General features: G+C 38.6%; 1 protein-coding gene across 1 annotated transcript in view; it reads right to left on the reverse strand.

Annotated features, from left to right (window-relative positions):
• LOC133655580 (paired box protein Pax-2a-like) overlaps positions 1–22,088 on the reverse strand; it is a 99,253-nt gene that overhangs the window by 50,611 nt on the left and 26,554 nt on the right. The window contains 1 exon segment of the mRNA XM_062055857.1: positions 3,881–4,056. Coding sequence (XP_061911841.1) covers positions 3,881–4,056 — 176 coding nt within the window.

Genomic DNA, 22,088 nt, shown 5'->3' on the forward strand with positions numbered 1-22,088 from the left:
AGTTTAGGTTAGTCAAGCTTTATACTGTTTTTGTTTTGTTTTGTTTCTTGGTATGTAAAATAATGCTAAAAATAACCACAAAATTCAGTAGGAAAGGGACTCATATGGCCCCATTCCTCGCGGTTTACCTGACACATGAAACTGGACAAATTTAAGGGGTGCACTTTTGGCCTTAGCTGACGGACAGTTTAGGTTAGTCAAGCTTTATACAGTTTTTGTTTTGTTTTGTTTCTTGGTATGTAAAATAATGCTAAAAATAACCACAATATTTAATAAGAAAGGGACTCACATGGCCCTGTTCGTCCCGGATTACCTGACACATGAAACGGGACAAATTTGAGGGGTGCACTATTGGCCTTAGCTGCCGGACAGTTTAGGTTAGTCAAGCTTTGTACTGTTTTTGTTTTGTTTTGTTTCTTGGTATGTAAAATAATGCTAAAAATAACCACAAAATTCAGTAGGAAAGGGACCCATATGGCCCCATTCCTCGCGGTTTACCTGACACATGAAACTGGACAAATTTAAGGGGTGCACTATTGGCCTTAGCTGACGGACAGTTTAGGTTAGTCAAGCTTTATACAGTTTTTGTTTTGTTTTGTTTCTTGGTATGTAAAATAATGCTAAAAATAACCACAATATTCAGTAGGAAAGGGACTAATATAGCCCCATTCCTCGCGGTTTACCTGACACATGAAACGTGACAATTTTGGTGCGTGCATTGTGCACTTTTGCCACCAGACATTTTAGATTAATCAAGGCTCATACCGTTTAAAAAAAAAATTGTTTTATGGTATGTAAAATAATGCTATAAATAACCACAATACACAGTAGGAAAAGGACTCATATGGCCCCATTCGTTGCGGTTTACCTGACACATGAAACTTGATGAATTTGGAGGTTTAGGTTAGTCAAGCTTTATACTGTTTTTGTTTTGTTTTGTTTCTTGGTATGTAAAATAATGCTAAAAATAACCACAATATTCAGTAGGAAAGGGACTCATATGGCCCCATTCCTCGCGGTTTGCCTGACACATGAAACGTGACAATTTTGGTGCGTGCATTGTGCACTTTTGCCACCAGACATTTTAGATTAATCAAGGTTCATACCGTTTAAAAAAAAAAAATGTTTTATGGTATGTAAAATAATGCTATAAATAACCACAATACACAGTAGCAAAAGGACTCATATGGCCCCATTTCTCGCGGTTTACCTGACACATGAAACGGGACGAATTTGAGGGGCACACTATTGGCCTTAGCTGGCAGACAGTTTAGGTTAGTCAAGCTTTATACAGTTTTTGTTTTGTTTTGTTTCTTGGTTTGTAAAATAATGCTATAAATAACCACAATATTCAGTAGGAAAGGGACTCATATGGCCCCGTTTCTCGCGGTTTACCTGACACATGAAACGGGACGAATTTGAGGGGTGCACTATTAACCTTAGCTGCCAGACAGTTTAGGTCAGACAAGCTTTGTACTGTTTTCGTTTTGTTTTGTTTACTGGTATAAAAAATAATGCTAAAAATAACCACAATATTCAGTAGGAAAGGGACTCATATGGCCCCATTTCTCGCGGTTTACCTGACACATGAAACGGGACGAATTTAAGGCCAGACAGTTTAGGTTAGTTAAGCTTTATACTGTTTTTGTTTTGTTTTGTTTCTTGGTATGTAAAATAATGCTAAAAATAACCACAATATTCAGTAGATAAGGGACTCATATGGCCCCGTTCGTCGCGGTTTACCTGACACATGAAACGGGACGAATTTGAGGGGTGCACTATTGGCCTTAGCTGCCAGACAGTTTCGTTTAGTCAAGCTTTATACTGTTTTCGTTTTGTTTTGTTTCTTGGTATGTAAAATAATGCTCAAAATAACCACAATATTCAGTAGAAAAGGGACTCATATGGCCCCATTCCTCGCGGTTTACCTGACACATGAAACGGGACGAATTTGAGGGGTGCACTATTGGCCTTAGCTGCCAGACAGTTTAGGTTAGTCAAGCTTTGTACTGTTTTTGTTTTGTTTTGTTTCTTGGTATGTAAAATAATGCTAAAAATAACCACAATATTTAATAAGAAAGGGACTCACATGGCCCTGTTCGTCGCAGATTACCTGACACATGAAACATGACGAATTTGGAGGGTGCACCATTCACTTTAGCTGTCATGCATTTTAGGTTAATCAAGCTTTATACGGTTTTTGTTTTATTTTGTTTACTGGTATATAAAATAATGCTGAAAATAACCACAACATTCAGTAGGAAAGGGACTCATATGGCCCCATTCCTCGCGGTTTACCTGACACATGAAACGTGACGAATGTGGAGGGTGCACTATGCACTTTTGCCACCTGACATTGTAGATGAATCAAATTTCATACTTTTTTTGTTTTGATTTGTTTTATGGTATGTAAAATAATGCTATAAATAACCACAATATACAGTAGGAAAAGGACTCATATGGAAAATGGAAATCTTGGCAAACATATTTGAAAGGCAGTAAACATACTTTTAATGCTCTGTCATGAAAATATTAGATTTTGTAATGAATGATTTCTACTTTGCAGAAATGTGCTTATAGAGGTCCTGTTTGGAGCCACATAAAGTGCTGGTACAACAAATATGGTGGACTTGCCGCTTTAAAAACATGATATTTCGCCACAGAAATAACACTGTTTAGCTTCTATATTGGGAAGTAGTGTTGTCCCGATACCAATATTTTGGTACCAGTATCAGTACCAAAATGTATTTTGATACTTTTCGGTACGTTTTGATACTTTTGTAAATAAAGGAGACCACAAAAAATTGTATTACTGGCTTTATTTTAACAAAAAATCTTAAGGTACATTAAATACATGTTTCTTATTGCAATTTAGTCCTTAAATAAAATAGTGAACATACTAGACAATTTGTCTTTTAGTAGTAAGTAAACAAACAAAGGCTCTTAATTAGTCTGCTGACATATGCAGTGACATATTGTGTCATTTATCATTCTATCATTTTGTCAACATTATTAAGGACAACTGGTAGAAAATGAATTATTAATCTACTTGTTACTTTTTTTATTTTTTTTTATTTTTTTGTCATAAAAAAATACAATCCTGTGTGCTTATGGACTGTATCCCTTGCAGACTGTATTGATATATATTGATATATAATGTAGGAAGCAGAATATTAATAACAGAAAGAAACAACCCTTTTGTGTGAATGAGTGTGAATGAGTGTAAATGGGGGAGGGAGGTTTTTTGGGTTGGTGCACTAATTGTAAGTGTTTTTTATGTTGATTTAATAATTTTTTGATTTTTTAATTTTTAATTTTTGATTTTTAATTTTTAATTTTTAATTTTTAATTTTTGTGCGGCCCGGTACCAATCGATCCACGGACCGGTACCGGGCCCGGTGGTTGGGGACCACTGATATATACAATATATAACATTTATTCTAATTAGGGTCCAATAAGCCCAAATAGCAAAGAGAAATAAAAAAAAAGCATGTAAACAAACAGCTTGGGACTTAAGAGGTTAATTAAAAACGGTAAATTTGAGTCGTCGTATTTTGAACTTTATTGACGCGAAATGACCGATTCTCGCACTACGAAATTCCCCCTCGATGTCACGCAAAGCTGTCCAATGAGGCAGCCGCGGATGAATTTCACGTGGCAGTATTGTTATTCTCCATTACGGGGGGGGATGCGAGGAACGTGCTTTTCCATCACAAAATCAATAACGCGTGGGAGTTTTCCCGGTGATCCCTTCTGCTTTTTCCACCCTCGTGCCTGCCATCTCAGCCAGCTTTAATTAGCCTCTGGTTAAGGAGTGTGTTTATGTGCGTGTGTGTGTGTGCTGAAAAACAAACATCAGGGAGTAAAAAACACTACTAACCTGTTCTGGTTTGATGTGCTCCGACGTGGGGAAGACGTCCGGGTAGGAGGGGCGTTCAAAGACCCGGTCCAGCGCTTCCAGCTGCTGCTGCGTGAAGGCGTCGGCCCTCAGGTGCTTGCGTAAACTCTCCACACTACCCTGAGAATCACTGTTTGGGCCAGAACCATCTGAACCATCTACGAGAGGAAAGAGCGACCCCGGTAAGGACGGCCTTTTTGTCTTACAGAACTTGAAATCCCAATATTCCAAATCTGCCATTCTGAATTTGCAACAGATGATAGTCCTCCTCCCGGCGAGGGGGGGATGATGTATGATATGCAAGGCCGCTATTGATTGTCTGATCTGGTGGCAAGTGGGAGCTCGAATGGACTTTGAAATGAACAGCCTGCCTCAACTCATTGTGCGTATAATACTCTACTTAATCCCGCCACTTTTCTCCCCCCACCCCCCTCCGCGCGGAATTCAATTGATCAATCATGTCGGCGCCATAACGCCTTTTTAGGAGGGGTTGTTGCTCCTCCGGTACGCTGCAACACTGTTCTGTTTTCCTCAAGGATAATACAAGCACTAAACTGATCAAAGCTGTAGTTTTCTACAAAAAAAAAACAACACCAGTGAAGTTTGCACGTTGTGTGTATCGTAAATAAAAGCAGAATACCATGATTTGCAAATCCTTTTCAATGTATATTCAATTGAATAGACTGCAAAGACAAGATATTTAATGTTCCAACTGAGAAACATGGTTTTTTTTGGCAAATACCGTAATTTCCGGACTATAAGCCGCTACTTTTCCCCCTCGTTTTGGTCCCAATCCAATCCAATCCACTTTATTTATATAGCACATTTACACAACAAGAATGTTTCCAAAGTGCTGCACAGCCATGTTAAAAACAATATTAAAAACAATATTAAAAACAATATTAAAAATAATATTAAAAACAATATTATGCTACACCAATGACTGAATAAGAACAAAGAATAAATGAATAGAAAACCAATACAGAGACAACATAAAAAATAAATATGATTAAAAACTATTTTAAAGGGTAAAACCAATTAAAACAGTAAAATAGACATCAAAATTTATAACCCTAACCCTAACCACACAGGACAACAGAGGACAGAAGACCACACAACTCACGTAGTGTTAAAAGCCAAAGAATAAAAGTGGGTCTTAAGACGAGACTTAAAACACTCCACTGTGGAAGCAGTTTGAACATGGAGGGGCAGAGTGTTCCAGAGTTTAGGGCCGACCACAGAGAAGGCCCTGTCTCCCCTGGTTTTAAGTCTCGTCCTGGGCACCACGAGCTGGAGCTGGCTCTCGGACCTCAGAGCGCGCGCAGGTGTGTAAATTTGGATGAGGTCCGAGATATACTGAGGTGCCGGTCCATGTAAAGCTTTAAAAACAAACAGCAAGGATTTCAAATCAATTCTAAAATGAACAGGGAGCCGGTGCAAACTCCGAAGAATTGGGGTTATATGCTCACGTTTCCTGGCCCCTGTTATAAGTCGTGCTGCCGCCTTCTGGACTAACTGCAACCGGGAGAGAGCTCTTTGGCTAATGCCAGCATAAAGTGCATTGCAGTAGTCCAGGCCACTTGAAATAAAAGCATGCACGACTTGTTCAAAAAGGTTAAAAGATAAAAATGGTTTTACCTTTGCTAAAAGACGAAGATGATAAAAACACGATTTTAAAACGCCATTGACTTGTTTGTCGAATTTAAAATCGCTGTCTATAGTGACGCCAAGGCTGGTGACTTTAGGACGCACATGATTTTGCAATGGTCCCAAGTCAGTGAGGGCCGGACCAAAAACTGAAATTTCCGTTTTTCCCTCATTCATTATTAAAAAATTCTGGGCTAACCAAGCCTTGACATCACATAGACAGTTGAGAAGGGGTGTCCCTGCGGCTTATACAAGGGTGCGGCTTATATACGGCCTGTTCTTCTCCGACACCGACGAAGAGGATTTCGGTGGTTTTAGTACGCAGGAGGAAGACGATGACACAATGATTAAAGACTGACTTTTCATATACTGGTTATTTTGATAACGTACAGGCGAGCACTTTGTATTACTTTGCAGCGTTGTATTATTTGTACTCTGCACGAATGCTGTTCGCCATGTCAAAGATGTGAAAGTTTGATTGAATGATTGGAAGATTTATTGTTAAATGGGACGCTTTGCGTTCCCAAACAGTCATCTCTGTCCCGACAATCCCCTCCGTGGTAGCAGGAACCCCTATATACTACGCTAATTACACATCAAAACCCTGCGGCTTATAGTCGGGTGCGGCTTATATATGGAGCAATCTGTATTTCCCCCTAAATTTAACTGGTGCGGCTTATAGTCCGGAAATTACGGTAATCATTAAATTAGAATTTAATGGCAGCAACACATTGCAAAAAAGTTGGCACAGGGGCATTTTTACCACTGTGTTACATGGCCTTTCCTTTTAACAACACTCAATAAACGTTTGGGAACTTAAGAGAACAATTTTCGAAGCTTTTCAGGTGGAATTCTTTCCCATTCTTGCTTGATGTACCGCTTAAGTTGTTCAACGTTATGGTATTTTAGGCTTCATATTGCGCCGCACATTTTCAATGGGAGACAGGTCTGGACTACAGGCAGGCCAGTCTAGTACCCGCACTCTTTTACTATGAAGCCACGCTGTTGTAACACGTGGCTTGGCATTGTCTTGCTGAAATAAGCAGGGGCGTCCATGATATCGTTGCTTGGATGGCAACATTTGTTGCTCCAAAAGCTGTATGTACCTTTCAGCATTAACGGTGCCTTCACAGATGTGTAAGTTACCCATGTCTTTGGCACTAATACACCCCCATACCATCACAGATGCTGGCTTTTCAACTTTGCGCCTATAACAATCCGGATGGTTCTTTTCCTCTTTGGTCCGGAGGACACGACGGCCGCAGTTTCCAAAAACAATTTGAAATGTGGACTCGTCAGACCACAGAACACTTTTCCACTTTGCATCAGTCCATCTTAGATGAGCTCGGGCCCAGCAAAGTCAGCGGCGTTTCTGGGTGTTGTTGATAAATGGCCTTCGCTTTGCATGGTAGAGTTTTAACTTGCACTTACAGATGTAGCGACAAACTGTAGTTGCTGACAGTGGTTTTCTAAAGTGTTCCTTAGCCCATGTGGTGATATCCTTTACACACTGATGTCGCTTTTTGATGCAGTGCAGTGATTTCTCCAGATTCTCTGAGCCTTTTGATGATATTACGGACCGTAGATGGTGAAATCCTTAAATTCCTTGCGATAGCTCGTTGAGAAATGTTGTTCTTAAACTGTTGGACAATTTGCTCACGCATTTGTTCACAAAGTGGTGACCCTCGCCCCATCCTTGTTTGTGAATGACTGAGCATTTCATGGAAGCTGCTTTTATACCCAATCATGGCACCCACCTGTTCCCAATTAGCCTGTTCACCTGTGGGATGTTCCAAATGAGTGTTTGATTAGCATTCCTCAACTTTCTCAGTCTTTTTTGCCACCAGTGCCAGCTTTTTTGAAAGATGTTGCTGGCATTAAATTCCAAATGAGCTAATATTTGCAAAAAATAACGTTTTCCAGTTCGAACGTTAAGTATCTTGTCTTTGCAGTCTATTCAATTGAATATAGGTTGAAAAGGATTTGCAGATCATTGTATTCTGTTTTTATTTACCATTTAAACAACGTGCCAACTTCACTGGTTTTGGGTTTTGTAGCTTTTGCATTATAATGTATAAGTAACAAGCTAACAAGTTAGCTTCTTACTTTTTGATTCTCAGTTTGGCTGAGCTTAGATGAAATAACACAGGGAACAGAGAAACAAATACAAAGTTTCTGTTAGCTTTGGGTTGTCACAATGTTTGGAATTATATTTGCTGTTTTACGCATAGTTTTTGACCCGATATTATCTAGAGCACATGTGTCAAAATCAAGGCCCAGGGGCCATATCTGGCCCGCCACTTCATTTTATGTGGCCCCCGCAAAGGCCTGGAATTACCACTCGTCTATTTGTTTCTAAAGGTAGTCAACTTGTCAACGACCTGTCTGACAAGCCTGTAAATGTGTGTTGGTCATGTGTGATGTCTTTTTGTTTATTTTTGTTTCGTGATGTTTAATGTCTATTGTTCAAATGTACGGCAGTGAAAATGAATTTCCCCAACGGGGACCAATAAATCTAAATCTAAAATATAAAAATTAGAGATGTCCGATAATATCGGTCTGCCGATATTATCGGCCGATAAATGCGTTAAAATGTAATATCGTTAATTATCGGTATCGTTTTTTTTATTATCGGTATCGATTTTTATTTTTTTTATTTTTGTTTTTTTATTAAATCAACATAAAAAACACAAGATACACTTACAATTAATGCACCAACCCGAAAAACCTCCCTCCCCCATTTACACTCATTCACACAAAAGGGTTGTTTCTTTCTGTTTTTAATATTCTGGTTCCTACATTATATATCAATACAGTTGATGTGAGTAAATGTTCATTAATTACTAGTTTCTATGTAACTGTTTTTATATTGTTTTACTTTCTTTTTTATTCAAGAAAATGTTTTTAATTTATTTATCTTATTTTATTTGATTCATTTTTTTAAAAAGTACCTTATCTTCACCATACCTGGTTGTCCAAATTAGGCATAATAATGTGTTAATTCCACGACTGTATATATCGGTTGATATCGGTATCGGTTGATATCGGTATCGGTAATTAAAGAGTTGGACAATATCGGCATATCGGATATCGGCAAAAAGCCATTATCGGACATCCCTAATAAAAATCTAAACTTTCTATTTTGACAGAAAAAAATACATGTACTGTATGCAATGTCATATATTTTAAACTTAATCTAATATTGCAACTCATATATTATCGCACATTCCAAACATCAAAAATAAGTACTTAAATATCTGCTTGACTCATGATTTTGAAGCAATTTATCCATCAAATTGTACAATGTAAAAATGATTTCTCAGTAAAAAAAAAACTGGTAGCTCAGTTGCCAGAATGTTACCGTAAAAACACAAAACCCCAAAAAATGTGTAATATTGTTTTTCCATTTACAGTAATACACCGTAAAAACAATGACCGTAGATTTTCCAGTAAAACAGTGGTACTTTTTTTCCATTTACATTTACAGTATACATTGTACAAAACATGGTACATTTTATGGTAAAATTTCGGCAGCTAAACTTTACTCTAAAATCTACATATTTTTCCTCACAGTGTACGTAAAAATATCCATGCATCCATTTTCTACCGCTTGTCCCGTTCGGGGTCGCGCGGGGGGTGCTGGAGACTATCTAAGCTGCATTTGGGCGGAAGGCGGGGTACACCCTGGACAAGTCGCCGCCTCATCTCAGGGCCAGCACAGTAAAAATATATAACAATAAATAATTGCGTAATGAAGCAATTTAAAATGTTTATGTTATTCACTGTTACAAGTGGGCCCCCTAAGGGCAGCCATAACTATGATGTGGCCCCCAATGAAAACGGGGTTGACACCTGTGATCTAGAGCAAGGGGGCCCAAACACAGACTGACAAATCAAAAGATGCCATTTTTGGTAGTTTTCACCTTCAACCCCAGTACAATATGTACATGTTTCGGAAGGTATTCACAGCTGCTTCATTTTTCCCACATTTTGTTATGTTACAACTTTTTTCCAAAATGGAATAAATTAATTTTTGTCTTCAAAATTCCCCAATGATGAGAATGTCAAAAGTTGTTGTTTTTCTGCGCTTTTATAATAAAAAAAAATAAAAAAATAAATCACATTTACATAAATACTTACAGCTGCAGAAACTGGGAGACTAGTCCGGATAGAGGGAAACATGAATGCAGCAATGTACAGAGACATAATGACTGAAACCCAAAGCTTCCCATCCAACATGATGGTGCTTGAGAAGTGCCGCAAAGAGAAACAGGTGCAACTCCCCAAATATAGGTGTGCCAAGCTTGTGGCATCGTATTCAAAAATACTTGAGGCTGTAATTTCTGCCAACGGTGCTTCAACAAAGTATTGAGCAAAGGCTGTGAATACTTATGCACATGCGATTTCATAGTTTTAATAGATTTGCAAAATTACACAAACAAACAAAAAATACACATTGTCGTTATGGGGTATTGTGTGTAGAATTTTGAGAATACCGGTACCCTAGAGTTATATGACTCTAGGGTAAACGGTAGCAAAATAAGTAATTATGCTAAAATGCTAACGTAAACATGCATACAGTTAGCATGTTTCAAATACCAAGTTATATGACTGTAACGTTAAAAAAAAAATTTTAAAGCGTAAAATGAGCAAAAAAAGTTAGCACTTTATTGTTAGCGTGCTAACATGCTAAAGTTAGCACACTAACAGTTAACAGCGGTCAAATACCGAGTTATATGACTCTAGGGTAAACGGTAGTAAAATAAGTAATTATGCTAAAATGCTAACGTAAACATGCATACTGTTAGCATGTTTCAAATACCAAGTTATATGACTGTAAGATGTATGCCTGCAGAATAAAAAACATTTTTAAAGCGTAAAATGAGCAAAAAAAATTTAGCACTTTATTGTTAGTGTGCCAGCATGCTAAAGTTAGCACACTAACAGTTAACAGCTGTCACATACCGAGTTATATGACTCTAGGGTTAACGGTAGCAACATAAGTTAGCATGCTAGAATGCTAATGTAAACATGCATACAGTTAGCATGTTTCAAATACCAAGTTATATGACTGTAAGGTGTATGGCTGCGGATTTTATTTATTTTTAAAAGCGTAAAATGAGCAAAAAAAAGTTAGCACTTTATTGTTAGCGCGCTAGTATGCTAAAGTTAGCGCAATAACAGTTAACAGCGGTCACATACAGAGTTATATGACACTAGGGTAAACGGTAGCAAAATAAGTTAGCATGCTAGAATGCTCATGTAAACATGCATACAGTTAGCATGTTTCAAATACCAAGTTATATGACTGTAAGATACTTTTTTTTTTTTAAAAGCGTAAAATGAGCAAAAAAAAGTTAGCACTTTATTGTTAGCGTGCTAGCATGCTAAAGTTAGCACAGTAACAGTTAACAGCGGTCACATACCGAGTTATATGACTCTAGGGTAAATGGTAGCAAAATTAGCGCAAAAAGCTATCACTTTAATGTTAGCATGCTACAATGCTAATGTAAACATGCATACAGTTAGCATGTTGCAGCAGACCCATACTTAAACATCTTGGGAGTAGATTTTTCTCCATGAGGCCCACGATCTAAAATGAGTTTGACACCCCTGATCTACACTCTTTGATTGGTTTTTAATTAATTATGATTGTTTTCATGATGATTGTAATTTCTGTTTTTAACCTCTTAAGGCCCAAGCTGTTTGTTTACATGCTTTTTGCTATTTGGGCTTATTGGACCCTAATTAGAATAAAAACTAAGAATCATCTTTTGATATGATGTACTTAGTCCATAAGTACACAAACGTGTACTTCATGTTTAGTGACATGCTAATTCTTATTTTTACACTTTTTTTCCCTTCCAAATTCCATTGCATGTTATACTCTTCTGACACCACCAGATGGCAGTATAAGTGTCCACATAAGTGGCCATAAGACCCCAATTCAGTAGTGTACACAATTTTGGAAATAAGAGCTAAAAGGTGCTGTCCACGCATGTGGCCACTAAGCTTTTAGAGTTCATGTGAATTATGTTTCCTTACTGCACTTTTTGGTAAAGCACTTTGAATTTGCCTTGTGTACGAATTGTGCGCTCTAAATGGTAAAATGGTAAATGGGTTATACTTGTATAGCGCTTTTCTACCTTCAAGGTACTCAAAGCGCTTTGACACTATTTCCACATTCACCCATTCATTCACACACACATTCACACACTGATGGCCGTGCAAGGCCCTAACCACCACCCATCAGGAGCAAGGGTGAAGTGTCTCGCTCAAGGACACAACGGGCGTGATGAGGTTGGTAGAAGGCGGGGATCGAACCAGGAACCCTCAGGTTGCTGGCACGGCCACTCTACCAACCGCGTCTAAATAAAAACTGCCTTAAAAAAAAAAGCTAGCGTGCTAACATGCTAACAATAGCATGCTTGCGGTTAGCATTAGTGAAATGCCACAATGTTTTCTGTTGTTGTTTGGTTAGAATTAGAGATGTTTGATAATATCGGAAATTATCGGTATCGGTTTCAACCTCCCGATCTCCCGGGGCAAACATTCTCCCGATTTCCACGCGGACAACATAATTGGGGGCGTGCCTTAATGGCACTGCCTTTCGCGTCCTTTCCCGGTCACATAATATATGCGGCTTTTACATAAGTGCATGCAAGGCATACTTGGTCAACAGCCATACAGGTCACACTGAGGGTGGCGGGAAAAAAACAACTTTAACACTGTTACAAAAAATGCGCCTCACTGTGAACCCACACCAAACAAGAATGACAAACACATTTTGGGAGAACATCCCCACCGTAACACAACATAAACACAACAGAACAAATACCCAGAACCCCTTGCAGCACTAACTCTTCCGGGACGCTACAATATACACCCCCCGCTACCACCAAACCCCCCACCCCCATGCTCTAGTATACTCTGGACTGAAGCTGTGTGCCTTCATTGTTTTTGTAGCTGTTGTTTTGAGGCATGTTTAAAAGTACAGATGCCGATAAATGCTTTAAAATGTAATATCGGAAATTATCTGTATCGTTATTTTTATTATCGGTATCGGTATCGTTTTTTTGTGTGTTTTTTTTTTAATTAAATCAACATAAAAAACACAAGATACACTTACAATTAGTGCACCAACCCAGAAAAACCTCCCTCCCCCATTTACACTCATTCACACAAAAGGGTTGTTTCTAGAGATGTCCGATATATGCGTTAAAATGTAATATCGGAAATTATCGGTATCGGTTTTTTTATTATCGGTATCGTTTTTTTTTTTAAATTTTTTAATTTTTTTATTGAATCCACATAAAAAACACAAGATACACTTACAATTAGTGCACCAACCCAAAAAACCTCCCTCCCCCATTTACACTCATTGACACAAAAGGGTTGTTTCTTTCTGTTATTAATATTCTGCTTCCTACATTATATATCAATATATATCAATACAGTCTGCAAGGGATACAGTCCGTAAGCACACATGATTGTGCGTGCTGCTGCTCCACTAATAGTACTAACCTTTAACAGTTAATTTTACTCATTTTCATTCATTACTAGTTTCTATGTAACTGTTTTTATATTGTTGTACTTTCTTTTTTATTCAAGAAAATGTTTTTAATTTATTTATCTTATTTTACCAATTTTTTAAAAAAGTACCTTATCTTCACCATACCTGGTTGTCCAAATTAGGCATAATAATGTGTTAATTACACGACTGCATATATCGGTTGATATCGGTATCGGTTGATATCCGTATCGGTAATTAAAGAGTTGGACAATATCGGAATATCGGATATCGGCAAAAAGCCATTATCGGACATCCCTAGTTGTTTCTTTCTGTTATTAATATTCTGCTTCCTACATTATATATCAATATATATCAATACAGTCTGCAAGGGATACAGTCCGTAAGCACACATGATTGTGCGTGCTGCTGCTCCACTAATAGTACTAACCTTTAACAGTTAATTTTACTAATTTTCATTAATTACTAGTTTCTATGTAACTGTTTTTATGTTGTTTTACTTTCTTTTTTATTCAAGAAAATGTTTTTAATTTATTCATCTTATTTTATTTTATTAATTTTAAAAAAAAGGACCTTATCTTCACCATACCTGGTTGTCCAAATTAGGCATAATAATGTGTTAATTCCACGACTGTATATATCGATATCGGTTGATATCGGTATCGGTAATTAAGAGTTGGACAATATCGGAATATCGGATATCGGCAAAAAGCCATTATCGGACATCCCTATTTAAAAGAAATAAAAAATAATGAACTTTGTGAAAGTCAAAGTTTAGTATTTCCCATAGTTGTAGTGGGTATCAGGATTATCTCAGGGAGAGCATGTCCCAAATTCCAAGCTGCTGTTTTGAGGCATGTTAAAAAAAATAATGCACTTTGTGACTTCAATAATAAATATGGCAGTGCCATGTTGGCACTTTTTTCCATAACTTCAGTTGAAGTTGTTCTCTTATTTTGGAAAACCTTGTTTTTGATAGATTGATTCAAACTTGTATTAGTAGATTGCACAGTACAGTACATATTCCGTGCAATTGACCACTAAATGGTAACACCCGATTAAATGTTTCAAGTTGTTTAAGTCGGGGTCCACGTTAATCAATTCATGGTAAAGTTACCGTATTTTTCGCACTATAAGGCGCACCGGATTATAAGGCGCACCTTCAACGAATGGCCTGTTTTAAAACTTTGTTCATATATAAGGCGCACCGCATTATAAGGCGCATAGAGTAGATGCTACAGTAGAGGCTGGGGTTACGTTATGCATCCCGTAGTTGCGAGACCTGTTGTGGCTCGATATTGGTCCATATATAAGGCGCACCGGATTATAAGGCGCACTGTCAGTTTTTGAGAGAATTGGAGGTTTTTAGGTGCGCCTTATAGTGCGGATAATACGGTACATTGTTTACTGCATCCAGCGTGGCATCACAACAAAATTAGGCATAATAAAGTGTTAATATACACGGTTGATATCGGAATCGGTACTTAAGAGTTGGACAATATCGGATATCGGTTAAAAAAGCCATTATCGGACATCTCCAGTTAGAATTGTTCGATTGCAGTCATTCCGAAACGGAGTCATTGATCAGTTTGGATCAATACCCTCCCACGCATTTATCGGTGGGACGCACGCCTGCGCTCAAACGACGACCGTCTTCCTACGCGCCGTCCATTCCCAGATGACTTCTTCTTTTTCAAGACGCTAACGAAGTCACGCCCGTCGCCAATTTTGAAAAGTCTGAGCGCTTTTTTTTTTTTTCCTCCGACAAGCAGGGTAGCACGGTGGAGGAGGGGTTAGTGCGTCTGCCTCACAATACGAAGGTCCTGAGTTCGATCCTGCGCTCGGGATCTTTCTGTGTGGAGTTTGCATGTTCTCCCCGTGACTGCGTGGGTTCCCTCCGGGTACTCCGGCTTCCTCCCACCTCCAAAGACATGCACCTGGGGATAGGTTGATTGGCAACACTAAGTGTGAATGTTGTCTGTCTAGCTGTGTTGGCCCTGTGATAAGGTGGCGACTTGTCCAGGGTGTACCCCGCCTTCCGCCCGAATGCAGCTGAAATGGGCTCCCCCGCGACCCCGAAGGGAATAAGATGTAGGAAATGGATGGATGGATGGAAGTCGCGAGTGTGTGGGATTTACTGGCGTTGACAGCGAGCCGGTAATGAGGGCGCCGCCCCCACGAGATAAGATAACCACCCACGCCCCCACCCGGGAAGCAGAGGCCGCTCTGCGGGGTTCGCCACTCAAAGGTCGCGGGGGACCAGAGCGCCGGTCAAAATGAAAACAGTCCAATAGAGTGGGTTTCTTTCAGAATAAAAGCTCGGGTTTTTGTTTTTTTTCCACGCGATAAAATAAGAGGTGAGGCGCCACCTTGAGGTCACGGCCCCGAACCCCGGGGTGAACGCTTTGTTTAAATCAGTGGTCCCCAACCTTTTTGTAACTGCGGACCAGTCAACGCTTGAAAATGTGTCCCACGGACCAGGGGGGTGGCGGGGTAATTTTTTAAATTTTTTTTTATTTTTTGTAATTTTTTTTTGTCATAAAAAAATACAATCATGTGTGCTTACGGACTGTATACCTGCAGACTGTATTGATCTATATTGATATATAATGTAGGAACCAGAAAAAACAACAATTTATTTCTTGTGCAGCTCGGTACCAATCGATCCACGGACCGGTACCGGGCCGCACAAGAAATAAAAAATACATTTTTGTTTTATTTTTTAATTTTTATTTTTTAAATTTTTTTATTTCTTGCCGCACAAGAAATAAAAAATGAATTTTTGTTTTAATTTTTTTATTTTTATTTTAAAAAATATTTTTATTTTTAACTTTTTTATTTTTATTTTTTTTAAATTTTTTATTTCTTGTGCGGTACCAATCGATCCACGGACCGGTACCTGGCCGCACAAGAAATAAAAAATATTTTTATTTTGTATTTTTTTATTTATTTTTTATTTTTTTATTTAAATTTTTTATTTCTTGTGCGGCCAGGTACCGGTCCGTGGATCAATTGGTACCGGGCCGCACAAGAAATAAAAAATTTAAAAAAAAATAAATAAATAAAAAAATAAAAAATAAAAATATTTTTTATTTCTTGTGCATTTTTGTATTTTTTAATTTTTAATTTTTTTATATTTTTTATTTCTTGTGCGGCCCGGTACCAATCGATCCACGGACCGGTACCTGGCCGCACAAGAAATAAAAATTTAAAAAAAATAATAATAATAAAAAAAAAAATGTATTTCTTGTGCGGCCAGGTACCGGTCCGTGGATCAATTGGTACCGGGCCGCACAAGAAATAAAAAATTAAAAAAAATAAAAGTAAAAATTAAAAAATAGAAAATAAAAATATTTTTTATTTCTTGTGCATTTTTGTATTTTTGTATTTTTTTTTTTAAAAATTTTTTATTTCTTGTGCGGCCCGGTACCAATCGATCCACGGCCGCACAAGAAATAAAAAAATTTAAATTTTTTTTAAAAAAAAAATACAAAATAAAAATATTTGTTATTTCTTGTGCGGCCAGGTACCGGTCCGTGGATCGATTGGTACCGGGCCGCACAAGAAATAAAAATTTTAAAAAAATAAAAATACAAAAATACAAAAATGCACAAGAAATAAAAAATATTTTCATTTTTTATTGTTTTATTTTTATTTTTTTATTTATTTTTTATTTATTGTGCGGCCCGGTACCAATCGATTCACGGACCAGTACCGGGCCGCACAATAATTTATTTATTTATTCATTTATTTTTTATTATTATTTTTTTTAATTAAATCAACATAAAAAACACAAGATACACTTACAATTAGTGCACCAACCCAAAAAACCTCCCTCCCCCATTTTCGCACAAAAGGGTTGTTTCTTTCTGTTAATAATATTTCTTGTTCCTACATTATATATCAATATAGATCAATACAGTCTGCAGGGATACAGTCTGTAAGCACACATGATTGTATTTTTTTTATGCCAAAAAAAAATAAAATAAAAAAAATGTTTGAAAAAATACACCCCCTCCCCCGGTCCGTGGGACAAATTTTCAAGCGTTGACCGGTACCAAACGATCCACGGACCAGTACCGGGCCATGGCCCGGTGGTTGGGGACCACTGGTTTAAATCACATGTCAGCACAAATAAGCTCGTCTTCCCTCAATCCTTGCCTTGTCGTTTCCCTGCAGGGAGCCCATGTTTGTTTGGCTTAAATGAAAACCAAATTAAAACTCATTTGCATCAAATTAGATGAACTCCTTTTTTCCCCAAAAGAAGGGGAAGGGGGGCGAGCTTAATTGAATCTTTCACCGATGTAAACACAAATGAAATACATCATCTGTTTGTTCCGCATCCGCGGTTTATGCTGAATGGATTAGACGGGAATAAAACGGATTAATTGCATGAGCGGCTTCTCGCGTCTGGTTATTATTGACAGTTGAAAGACAAGTCGTGAATGGAAAGTGCTTTATGTCACTTGTAATACCCCCGCGCTGTAAAAGCCGGAGTCGAGGGCGGTAGCGCTCCATCACTCATCGCCCGCCATCGTCGTCGTCGTCATCATCGGCGCTCACAGATGAGGAATAATGACTTTTCGGCCGCATCCCAAACACGGGGTCTCATCCATCCGCTCTTGACGGCCACTTGCGGCTTTTTTGAACGATGGCGTGATCACCTTGTTAAACGAACTCCTCTCATCACTCACAGATCTAAGAAGCCGAGGCGGCGGGAGTGATGGAGCGTTTTTTTTTTGTCGGGCGGGGACGTGACTTCGAAAAAGGGTAATAGCACAACTTTATTCTCGGGAAATCCCAAGTTTTTCTTGCAAAAAAAAAAGTTGACCTCATCCTGGTAATTCTAGGACAGGGGGTGTCAAACTCATTTTGGAGAACAATCTACTCCGAAGTGGGCCAGGACCGGTGAAATCACGCCACGATAACTTAAAAATAAAGACGACCTCAGATTGTTTTCTTTGTTTAAAAATAGAACAAGCACGTACATATATCTCGGTTGTAAACAACCCAGTGAGACCAGCACAGTGAAAGACGCTATAAAAACCCTCCACTTCTTCAAGAATGTTGTCTCTGTTTTGGATATGGAACTGTAATAATAGGGCATCTGCTAATTGGTACATCAACAAATTCAGAAGACTACGGCAGCCGTTCAATCTTGGGATTGAAACGTAAATTGGAAAACATCTCGGAGAAGCTCTGTAAGGCGAAATATGATCAATTCCAGGCCCAGAGTGGACAATTTGATCAGAAAAATCCATGGAAATGGGTTGGTTTGCCCCGAAACCAACAACACTCCTTATCTATAATTTGGCTCCCTCTGCAAATGGCCTTGGCAATCTGGGTTGTAAACAACCCAGTGAGACCAGCACAGTGAAAGACGCTATAAAAACCCTCCACTTCTTCAAGAATGTTGTCTCTGTTTTGGACATGGAACTGTAATAATAGGGCATCTGTTAATTGGTACATCAACAAATTCAGAAGACTACGGCAGCCGTTCAATCTTGGGATTGAAACGTAAATTGGAAAACATCTCGGAGAAGCTCTGTAAGGCGAAATATGATCAATTCCAGGGCCAGAGTGGACAATTTGAGCAGAAAAATCTATTGAAATAGGTTTGTTTGCCCGAAACCAACAACACTCTTTATCTATAATTCGGCTCCCTCTGCAAATGGCCTTGGCAATCTGGGTTGTAAACAACCCAGTGAGACCAGCACAGTGAAAGACGCTATTAAAAACCCTCCACTTCTTCAAGAATCTTGTCTGTATTTTGGACATGAAACTGTAATAATAGGGCATCTGCTAATTGGTACATCAACAAATTCAGAAGACTACGGCAGCCGTTCAATCTTGGGATTGGAACGTAAATTGGAAAACATCTCGGAGAAGCTCTGTAAGGCGAAATATGATCAATTCCAGGGCCAGAGTGGACAATTTGAGCAGACAAATCTATTGAAATAGGTTTGTTTGCCTGAAAACAACAACAATATTTATCTATAATTCGGCTTCCTCTGCAAATGGCCTTGGCAATGTTGGTTGTAAACATCCCAGTGAGACCAGCACAGTGAAAGACGCTATAAAAACCCTCCACTTCTTCAAGAATGTTGTCTCTGTTTTGGACATGGAACTGTAATAATAGGGCATCTGTTAATTGGTACATCAACAAATTCAGAAGACTACGGCAGCCATTCAATCTTGGGATTGAAACGTAAATTGGAAAACATCTCGGAGAAGCTCTGTAAGGCGAAATATGATCAATTCCAGGGCCAGAGTGGACAATTTGAAATGGGTTGGTTTGCCCCGAAACCAACAACAATCTTTATCTATAATTCGGCTCCCTCTGCAAATGGCCTTGGCAATCTCGGTTGTAAACAACCCAGTGAGACCAGCACAGTGAAAGACGCTATAAAAACCCTCCACTTCTTCAAGAATGTTGTCTCTGTTTTGAACATGGAACTGCTAATTGGTACATCAACAAATTCAGTACGTACATATACTTTATTTGTCGTTGTATATATTTTCTGAATAAATTATGTAGAGATGTCCGATAATGGCTTTTTTGCCGATATCCGATATTCTGATGTTGTCCAACTCTTAATTACAGATTCCGGGTTGATACGGTAAATGCAGGTCAGATAGAAAAGAAAACGCAAGGCATTAAGACATTTAAAAGCTAATAATATAACTTTTCACTAGGGAGCCAATGCAGCGACTTTAAAACTGGTGTAATATGCGCCAATATTACAGTAGACATCATGTCAGTTTGATGCTATTTGTGCTAGTCCTCATGGGAAATGTGGTGTTCTTCTGGCAAAACACTACCGCTTTGGTATACCGTCGCCGCCAAAATCAACCAAAACTGGAAGTTTTTATGTGGAGCTTTAACTTTGTTTTTAGTCTGTCACAGAAAAGATTTAGAGTACATCAATTTGCCTGATATTTAGTTATTCCAACTAGGGATGTCCGATAATGGCTTTTTTGCCCATATCCGATATTCCGATATTGTCCAACTCTTAATTACCGATACCGATATATACAGTCGTGGAATTAACACATTATTATGCCTAATTTTGTTGTGATGCATTAAACAATGTAACAAGGTTTTCCAAAATAAATTCAACTCAAGTTATGGGAGAAAAAAATGCCAACATGGCACTGCCATATTTATTATTGAAGTCACAAAGTGCATTATTTTTTTTTAACATGCCTCAAAACAGCAGCTTGGAATTTGGGACATGCTCTCCCTGAGAGAGCATGAGGAGGTTGAGGTGGGCGGGGTGGGGGGTAGCGGGGGTGTATATTGTAGCGTCCTGGAACAGTTAGTGCCGCAAGGGTTTCTGGGTATTTGTTCTTTTGTGTTCATGTTGTGTTACGGTGCGGATGTTCTCCCGAAATGTGTTTGTCATTCTTGTTTGGTGTGGGTTCACAGTGTGGCGCATATTTGTAACAGTGTTAAAGTTGTTTATACGGCCACTCTCAGTGTGACCTGTATGGCTGTTGACCAAGTATGCCTTGCATTCACTTGTGTGTGTGAAAAGCCGTAGATATTATTGACTGGTACCGATAATTTCCGATATTACATTTTAAAGCATTTATCGGCCGATAATATCTGCAGTCCGATATTATCGGACATCTCTAGTGATAACGTACATCAGTCAACTCATTGGTGTTTATTTGCAACCATCAAGATGAAAATAATATCAACATAAAACAAACCCCAAAAAGGGACAAGCGATAGAAAATGGATGGATGGAAATTACAGTATGTTATTTATGGGGCGGTATGGCTCGGTTGGTATAGTGGCCGTGCCAGCAACTTGAGGGTTCCAGGTTCGATCCCCGCTTCCGCCATCCTAGTCACTGCCGTCGTGTCCTTGGGCAAGACACTTTACCCACCTGCTCCCAGTGCCACCCACACTGGTTTAAATGTAACTTATATATTGGGTTTCACTATGTAAAAGCCCTTTGAGTCACTAGAGAAAAGCGCTATATAAATATAATTCACTTCACACTTCACTATGTAGTTTGATCATTTTCCTCGACTGATGTACTAACACAGGGGTGGGCAATTAATATTTACCGGGGGCCGCATGAGCAACCCGAGCACTGCTGGAGGGCCACGTCGGCAATATTTCAATACAATTTTGCTCAATATTTTTTTATGTATACTGTAAGATAAATAATAATAATAATTAATAATAATAATAATACTTTCATTTAACCTAACTTAACTTTATACCAAAAGCACTGCTTTGGAAATCATTTGTACCCCTTTCAGAGATCACATTTAGTCCCCCTTAAACATCCTCATGTTGCACAATGAAATGTAAGCATAGGATGAAGTGTGCATTCCTGTAACTTTCTCTAGTAACAGCATTCCATGATTAATATCAATAAATTAACATTAATAATAAATGACAGTAGAATAAGCACACGTATGACTGAGGAGTCATACGTGTAACTTTGTGTGGTGTTTGAGTTGTCCTACTGTTTGTGTGGCCATAAACGCACCAGTGGTTTAGTGGTATGCGTGTTGGTGACAGATGACAAGTTGGTTTTGGCCTGGTTTGTACGGCAGAAAATGACTAGTTTTTCGAGATAGAAGTGTTTTACTCATGTTTTTGGTGTGGTTATGGCCGAATGTAAACAGTTTTGCTCAATAAAGTGATCGATATAATTCCTGTCCTGGAAGCCTCTCGATAGACGTTACAATAATTGAACGGTGTTGACGAACACCGTTAGGGCCGCTTGTTGTCACTGTCACTCAAAGTTGCATTGCAAATTTACACAGAATAAATGTGTTTATTTTGTTTACAATTCAGGTGGGTTTGATTTGGTGCGCGGCATATATTTGCTGTGCGCAGAGGACGCTTGAGCAGTGCGCAATTGCGCAGGCGCGCACCTTAGAGGGACCGTTGCTTGGCAGTCCATGTCTTGTTGAAAAACACGCCATTCGTCATCAACTTTTCTCTTTTTAGCGTCTCATCACTTGTCGCCGTGCACCTTCACACAC

The sequence above is a fragment of the Entelurus aequoreus genome, linkage group LG08 (assembly GCF_033978785.1).
Source record: "Entelurus aequoreus isolate RoL-2023_Sb linkage group LG08, RoL_Eaeq_v1.1, whole genome shotgun sequence".
In the NCBI taxonomy this organism is placed as follows: Eukaryota; Metazoa; Chordata; class Actinopteri; order Syngnathiformes; family Syngnathidae; genus Entelurus; species Entelurus aequoreus.